The sequence below is a fragment of the Populus euphratica genome, unplaced genomic scaffold (genome assembly GCF_000495115.2).
Source record: "Populus euphratica unplaced genomic scaffold, PopEup_1.0 scaffold1682.1, whole genome shotgun sequence".
Lineage (NCBI taxonomy): Eukaryota > Viridiplantae > Streptophyta > Magnoliopsida > Malpighiales > Salicaceae > Populus > Populus euphratica.
In genome coordinates, this window is record NW_011501521.1 from 10,315 (window position 1) to 19,059 (window position 8,745).

Consider the following 8,745-nt stretch of genomic DNA (forward strand, 5'->3'; position numbering starts at 1 on the left):
TTATTATTATTATTATTATTAGTATTAGTATTATTATTGTTATTATTATTATTGTTGTTGTTGTTATTGTTATTGTCATTGTTGTTATTTATAATTTGTACAAATAACCTCCCTGTGGTTCGATCCCGGTCTTGCCGGGTTTTTTATTACTTGGGCACTCCTGCACTTGGGAGAAGACATCAATCTTTTAGTCGTGTCACTTATATTATTAGATATATTATTATAAAGCATGCTTTAGTTAAGGAGTTATTGATACTTCGAGTGTTAAATGATGATATAAAACCTTGATAAAAATGCACTTTTAAATACTAATCAGGTTTCAAGTTAAATTCAGAGAGAGTTATTTTAATGAAACTCAGTTAAAATTTAATTTAATTAAAAAATATTTTTTAAAATTTTTCTTTTTATATATTAACATGAAATTAACTAAGTTAATCTCTCACATTTGTAATTTAGGTTTTGAACTTAAGTGAATTAAATAACTTATTTTTTAAGATATTTTTTTATTTAACTATATAATAATAAAAACTTACATGCAGGTAAAAATAACCTAAAACAATCTAATAAAAAAATCATTAAAGGCCCAAAAAAAGTGTTTTCTAATGTTATAAAAAGAATATTTTAACCTTTTTTTGAAAATAAAAAAATATTTAATCAAACAATATCCAAAAACAAAATAGCTATCAAATAAAATTTGAAAAAAAAATCATAAAGACTTGTACAAAAAAAGCACTTGCTAAAGTAATTTTTTAAAAAAAGGTTATGATCATAGTTTAAAAAAAAATCATGAAATAGACTCCAGTCACTCTATAACTCGAATTATGGACTTTGTTGAGCATTGTAGCTTTTTTAAAAAAAAAACTGAATTTTTAATCAATCTATTTTAATGAACTAAAAATACAGAGGGAAAAGAACAAAATAGGCAAGACAAGTGGGCCTACACACTTGGCCCATAAAAAAAGGCCTGGCCATATGCCAAGCCTATTTTTATTTTACCCATCCTTTTATATTTGAAAAAAAAATGCTGATAAAGTATTGTTTACTATGTAAATTCCAATGACTGTCAATTGTAAGAAAGCCAAAATAAGGATATATTTTTACCTGAAAGCTTATTTTTAACCTATTTTTATCTAAAAACACCTATATACAAGTATATCAACCTAAACTGTCCCTAAATTGGTTCAAAAACATAGAATCAAGCGAAATGTTTTTTTGGTCAACCTTGATCTACTTTATCTAGTAAGATGAAGGGTAAAAAATACATATATGTAACTCCATTCTTAATGGAACTCCTTGACATGAAGAACGAGTTATTTTGTCATTGAAATACAACCACTTATTATATCTCTCCTCTCTTCTAACTCAATATAATGATTTTTTAGGTCATGATAACCCTTTAGAAAGCAAAAAAAAAAGAAAGAAAGAAAGAAATCATAATGAAAGATGAAATAAAGAAAAGGAATAACTGAAAAAATAAAAGTTGAACCTACCAAACCCTTGAATCGAGTCAACTTAAGTTAATCTACTAAACCCATAAACATTTAATGGACTCTATAAATTTTAATAACATATGTTTTTTCTCAAAAGTATTTCTTTTTAGATATGATCAAAGAATAGATAATCAAAAAATCAAATCTAATAAAAAAAATAGTTACCTCATTAAACTTGTTAACCAGGGCAACCCATGCTTCCCCATCAAATCCATAAAATGGCTCATGGCCTCTACAAAGTTTATTAACTTGGTTTTTTTAAAAAAAAACCATTTTCTATTTAACTATATGTTAATAAAATAGACAATAAATAAATTGAACTACAACCTAATGCAAAGATATTTTTTGACACTATAATAACCCTGTAAAAAAATAAATTATAAAACACAATTCTCAATCAATATAATATTAAAAGATAAAATAAAAAAATCTAAAAAAAAAGCAATTAAATATTTTTGGGATTGAATCGAAAAGGTTTAAAAAATCAAGGGACTAAACTAGAAGAAGAAGGGAAAAGTACCTAGTGCATGTTTTGCACTCACTAGGGTGTGAAGAAGTCTATAGACTTTAGGCAACACATAAGAAGTTGTCTGAGCTTCGATCGATGTCATATTTTGATATCATTGGGACAATCATGGCATCCTTTTTTGTTGAACATAGGTGCATGTTGCATTAGGAGATCCGGTGTGGCTCCAGCAACCCATTCTCCTTCTAGTGTGACTCCGATAACTCATTCCCTTTTCTTTCTCTTTTTCTTATTTTCTCTCTCTTTACTTTGGTTTTCATGAAAAACTATGTTATTCTTCCCTTCAAGCTTCAATGTTTTCCTATGCTTCAATTTTAGTCCCTTTACTCTCAATCTTTTAAAAAATGAAGAATCTATACAATATTTTGCAAAATTGATCACCAATCTGATATCAAGACAATTACTTAATACAACAGTGAGTATATAAAAGCACATCAACAAAAAATCTTAATCAACATGACACGACTAAAAGATTAATATCTTTTTCTAAGTACAGGAGTGTCGAAGTAATAAATAACTTGACAAGAGCGGGGTCGAACTACAAAGAGGTTGATTGTATAAATTATAAACAACAATAATATAACAATAGCAACAATAATAATAGTAATACTACTACTAATAATTGTAATAGTAATAATATTAATATTAATAGTAATAGTAATAATAGTAGTGGTAGTAGTGGTGGTGGTGGTGGTGGTAGTACTAATAATAATAAAAAAGAAAAAGAAGAAGAAGTTGATGAGAACTTTTTTTATATCTTTTTCAATTTTAGCTTCTTAGTTTTAGATGTTGTAGAAACAACAAAAACTTCTTTTTTTTTTTTGAAATCGAGCCTTAATTCAATGTTGGAAAAAAAAATAGTATTATAATAACTATATAAAAGGCCAATTAAAATAAATTATTTAATCAAAATCCCGATAAACATGCAAACCAAGAATTAAACTAAAAATAAAGAAAATCAATAATTAAAGAAAAAATAAAATGCATTAAAAAATAACAAAATTCTATGGATTACTATTATTATCCACATTGTAACGAGTGTGAGTGAATAATAAATCCCCTACACCCTTTAGTTTTTTCTTAATAACTGGCTAAGGTCGAATCAAATATCATTTGTAATGCTCCAAGCTCAAGGGAGGGGCTTGATACACTACTAAATAGCTTTTGGGCCCAAGTACAACACTAAGTTGGGGAGATTATATTTCTCACTATCTAAAAAATATTTCTTATTGTACATAGGTCAATTAATAATTTTTATTATCTTATTCAATCTCGTTACAATTCTCAAACATGGGATATAAGGTATTATAACAAGAAGTTTTAATTTCATGGAGCATTACCACCGGTTATATGTTGTAATATGGTCTATTACTTTTTCTATACTAGCACCTATATATAGGAGTACACTAGATTAGTGGCATGCATTATATCATGGGCTGGTCAATAATTTTTGAATGTAAAACAAAGGATACTCAAGTGATGGTAGTGTTTTTAAAGAAGCTTGAAAAAATAAAGATTCAAATAATTAACTTGATTGGATCCAATAAAGTTGGATAATCTAATAATATGATTAAAAAAAATAGCAACAATGATGAATCAAACAAAAAACATTTAGAAATAATTAACTAGAAGAAATGAGTGGCCAATATCATTCTAAAAAGGGAAAAAAGAAAAAAAAAACCATTGGAGACTCCCTGTTGTTCCTCCACAGATACTGCTCCACCACTTGAAGAGTTCCCCAAGATGATTCAAACACCTCTAGTAAAGGTTGCATGACAACATTGAAAGAATACGCATGTGTTGCTAGAGCAATAACCTAAAAAGAGGACCATTATGAAATGAAAATCTCATTTCTATATTAAGTCAATTAATTTTATTTAATTTAACAAAAAATAACAAATAAAAAAACTCGAGATAACCCAATTAAGTAAAAAAAAAAAAAAAGGATGAGACAGAGGATGTAAAAAGTGTGTGTGTGTGTGTGTGTATTGAAAAAAATTGAAAGAATATGAGCTTAAAAGGATTAAAAAACAAAAACAAAGCAAACTCAGGCAAATCTTCTAAAGCCGGGTTAATCTCTCAAGCTTGTAATTAGTGAAATGTTAGAATCGGTGTAAACCTAGCAAAAATAATAATTAAATTAAAAATTAAATAGAGATTAAATGAGGAAACGGTCAACCAATTTATTTAATAACCCTAAATGATCGATCAGATTATCCTGAATAAACGATAGGTCAAATTATAAATAGCCATATTGGTTATAAATGCCTTAATTGGGTAGTGAAACTAAGGGAAAAGTGATTAGTACTTAAAAGTGCATGGGTTTTCTTCTCTTTCTATCACTTCATTAGAGATCATTAAAAAAGATTAAAGATTTAAAAGGGGTTAAAAGGAGTTTAGAGTAAGGAGAGAAAAGTGAAAAAGGCAAAAGTGAAAAAAACTTTGACTTCTCTTGCAACCTTCTCTTGTTCTTATTCTTGTTCCCATTAGAGGTAAAAAAAAAAAACCCAATAAATCCAAGTTGCATAATTAGATTGGATGATTTTGAGTTATTTGAATTATTAAATGTGTTAGTGTTCATTTGAATGTGAAATTATGACAAATTTATTATTGTTATGTTGTTTGATGATAAGAAAATGGATAATGTCATTAGAAAAGATTGGGTAACATTCCAATTGAAAGAATTGAGGAGAAAATTCATTTGTTAAACTTAGCAGTTTTGGCCAAGAGAGAAAAAAAATATAAATTAGAATTATTTGAGTAATTGATATATAAAGGATGTGGAATTATATTGGAATAACCTTTAGATGAGTAAGAAATAGATTAGTTTCAACGAAATTAAGAGAAAACATGTTTCTTTCATAACAATAATTTTGATCAAGACTTGTAGAAGGAGAGATTGCCTTGATGTTATTATAGTGTCATAAAATATAAAATACTTAATGAGCAAGATTTAATAGTTATGTGATGATAATTAAAATATCATTTGGGATTAGAAAGGAAAAAAAAAAAGATGTTTGATAACATGGGAGCTTGGTAACATACATGAGGTAGGTGTCTTACTTCTTAACCTTATTATTGATCGACAATCTATTATTAACTGCAATTTCTTAAATGCATAATTACATGATTATAATTGAGAGAATAAGTATATCTATATGTTTAGGATGACATTAAGAAAAAAAATAAAAATAACACAAAAATCTAACCTAACTCTTTTGCCAAGTTTGGATTTAAAAGTAAATCATATGAAATTTATCCTACCATAACCTAGTCAATTTAAAGGTAATATGGTTAAAATTTTTAGGATAAAATTGAGAAAAAAACTGATGAGATTGGTAAGATAAAAAAAATTCCTTGACCCTACTCCTTGTTGAACTCAGATTTAAAATTAAATTGTGCGAGAATTAACTCAATGTAATCTAATTGACCAATCCAAAGACAACTAGGATGACTATAAGAAAACATTTTAAGAATGGAATTGAGAAAAAAAATAAAATAAAAAGGAGATGAAATGGAAAAAAATAAAGGTTGAATTAACAAAAAAGAAAAAAAAGAAAAAAAAAGAGCTTTTGTTTCATATATTTTAATTAAACTTGACCAAACAGGTTAACCTTAAAACCTTCTGATCTAACCACTCGCCCAACTTGAGTTTAAAATTAAACTGTGTGAAAATTACCCTGATGTGACTCATTCAACTTAACTAGTTTAAAAACATCTCTGTAATTGATAGAAAAAATTATGAAGATGAAAATAACATAAAACCTCATGACCTAACTTATTTTCCTAGCTTGGGTTTAAAAGTAAATTGTGTGGGAGTTACCATGCATAACCCAATCAAATTGGCTGGTTTAAAGGTAACTTGGTTGACCAATAAAAAAAAGTATACGGATGAAATTGATAAGAAAATGATGAAATTGATAGGAAAAAAATTCATCGACTAGACTCCTTGTTTGACGCGGGTTTAAAATGAAACTGTGTGGAAGTTATTTTAACATAATTCAATCAACTTGGTCGATCCAAATGCAATTTGAATGATTGCACAAAAAAAAAATCTGAGAATGAAATTAAGGATATAACTTGGAATAAATAAGAGATAAATGGGAAAAAATAGAGGCTAAATTAAAAAAAAATATATAGATAAAGCAGCACTTCAGTGTTCTATAATCTTCAATTCTTTTAGTCAAGGTTGTTAATTCCATTTTGTTTTGTCTAAAATGGTCGGTATATCTTATTCTAGTTTAAAAAACAAAACAAACTAGAATATATTTTACCTCGTTCAGAATCTTGGCATGTTCCAAGACATTCCAGTTCTATTCCATCCAAATAATGTTTTTTTTTTAATTATTGTCTAGTTATAGGTATCAATCATATCACTCAATCCAACTATTAGATTAGACGAAAAGTTTATAAGAAGTCTTATGATATATTGCCATATCTCATGTTAAAATTTTAGGGCAATTGGAATTTAAAAAGACCTTGCGAGACTATCAATGATATTTTTGTAATTTTGTTCAAATTCATAATTTTGTTTTAAAATGTTATTTTTTTATTTTTTTAGATTGAATTTTTTGCAATTTAATAATAGGTTTATTGATAATTAAGCTTTATAATTTATTTTGATTTGCTTTATTTGAGGGTTATTATGATCTCATGACCCGAATCATGGATTTGAGAGACTAACTCACATTGACTCGACTCAATCCAATATATTATTGTCTTAATATTATTTTTAGAAAATATTATTTTAGTTAAAATATATTTTAATCAGCCGTTCAGATTGCTTTTGGACTCATCAAGTTGATCGAGTCATATTAGTTCAACTTCCATTTTTTTACTTGTATTTGAAATTTGAATTACATAATTTTAAGTTATTTTATCTTTGGATTTGAATTGAAATTATGTTTGTTGAATTAATATTTTGAATTATATATATATATCAACAATATATTTATTGAGAATTGAATTTTATAATTTACTTTAATTTGCTTTATTTGAGGTTATTATAGTCTCATGACATGATTCACGGATTTTAAAGGTTAACTCAAGTTCACTGAGGTCGATCAAATATATTGTTGTTTCAATATTTTTTAAAAAAATATATGATCTTTAACTTTTTTTTTAGTCTAATTATATTTTTATCGGTCGTTTAGGTTATCTTTGTACTTATTAAAACAATCAAGTCTTACCGGTTTAACTTCTATTTTTTAACTTGTGTTTAAAATTTAAATTATATAATTTTAAGTTAGTTTATTTTTGAATTTGAATTATATTTTTTAAATTAATATTTTAAATTTTATAAATTATAATAATAATAATAATAATACAAACTCAAAACAACACACCAAAACACTTCATTACCAAAATATACCGTTCTAATTGAAGACCATAACCCAGTATAGAAGTAACAAGAGCGAGGACGCTCTTTACCGTTCTAATTGAAGACCATAACCTGCATTATAGAAGTAACAAGAGCGAGGACGCTCTTAAACGCGTACGGGGATGGTGCCCTGACTCAACAGCACTCCTAAAAAAGATATTATAGAAACGTCAAAAGGTCAAAACCGGAAGACAGAAAAAGGAAAGAAAAATGGAGAGCGGGAAAAGGAGCCGTTGATAATCAAAGCACGAAAATTTGGCGCCAAAATCAATTTCACTCGGTTTTATCTGCCCGTAATAATTCCGGGCAGCCGCCCTTTCTCCTCGCTTTATTTTGGGCTAGTCAAATGAAGTATATAAAATCTCTGCTTTTCTCTTTCTTAGTATTAATTTTCCCTGAAAAATCTCTTTTTCCCTCTTTCTTTCAAAGCTAATTTTCTCTTCATTTCACTCTCTCTCTCTCTCTCTCTAAAAAAATAGCAGTATCCAAAGACCCTTTTCTCTTATTCCTCTTCTACTTACCATCTCTCCCTTTTGTTGGTTTTGGTTCTAATCAGACATGGGTTTTTCAAAGAAGACACAGGTGGATTCAGGTTTGGACTCCGAAGGGAAGAAATGGGTGATCGCCGGAATAGCAATAAGGACTTCACTGAAGCCGGTAAACACGAAATCAAGAGTGAAAGATTGCGATGGTGACGAAGAGGAGGAGTTTTCTACTACGCCAACAGCCAAAGAGGCAAGAATACCGGAGAGATTGCCATGCCCGCCTGCTCCAAGGAAGCGGCGGCCGTCTTCAAGGTGTAACTACAGTGGTGTTAGGGAGTTCTTTACTCCTCCTGATTTGGAAACAGTGTTTAAATGTTATGTTGAGAAAGCAAATTGAGGGGTCGACTTGAAGAATTAGGGATTTTGTAGTGTTATGCTCTATTTAATGGGTTTGTTTTTTGGTGTATTAGTTGCTCTTATTTTCCTTGTACTTGGGTAGTGATTAGGAGTTGAAGATGTACAAAAGTTATGGTATTTATGAAATGGTTAGTTCTCTTTTATTTATTTTTTATTTTTTATTGATTTTTCGTTAATGGCAAGTTTGGTGTCTCATTTTTCTAAGCTACTTGATTTAGGAACTATTTTTATGCTCAAGAGTGCTTGTACTGGAACCGGAATGGATTGCAATTGCTGTTCTAAGTATTTGTTTGAGACTTGAAGTTTTGCTCTGCTGTAATGGTGGTTTTGTTGTGAAAGCACGTTTGAAGATTTCAGGCACAGGATGTTCAATTTTTTGTACTTGGTAAATTCAGTCGTATAAAAAAGACAGCGCTTCCATGTTTGCTCTGCCCATATTCCGCCTTG

General features: G+C 28.4%; 1 protein-coding gene across 1 annotated transcript; it reads left to right on the forward strand.

The window, feature by feature from the left end:
* The first annotated feature begins 7,771 nt into the window (after window positions 1-7,771).
* Window positions 7,772-8,441, forward strand: LOC105117996 (cyclin-dependent kinase inhibitor SMR3-like protein). The gene has a single exon (XM_011015834.1). It carries the CDS (start codon window positions 7,955-7,957, stop codon window positions 8,276-8,278), a length of 324 nt encoding a protein of 107 aa, XP_011014136.1. The 5' UTR covers window positions 7,772-7,954; the 3' UTR covers window positions 8,279-8,441.
* Window positions 8,442-8,745: the final 304 nt, after the last annotated feature.

Coding starts and splice junctions, on each gene's coding strand:
- LOC105117996 (XM_011015834.1), top strand. CDS start 7,955: ATGGGTTTTTCAAAGAAGACACAGGTGGATTCAGGTTTGGACTCCGAA.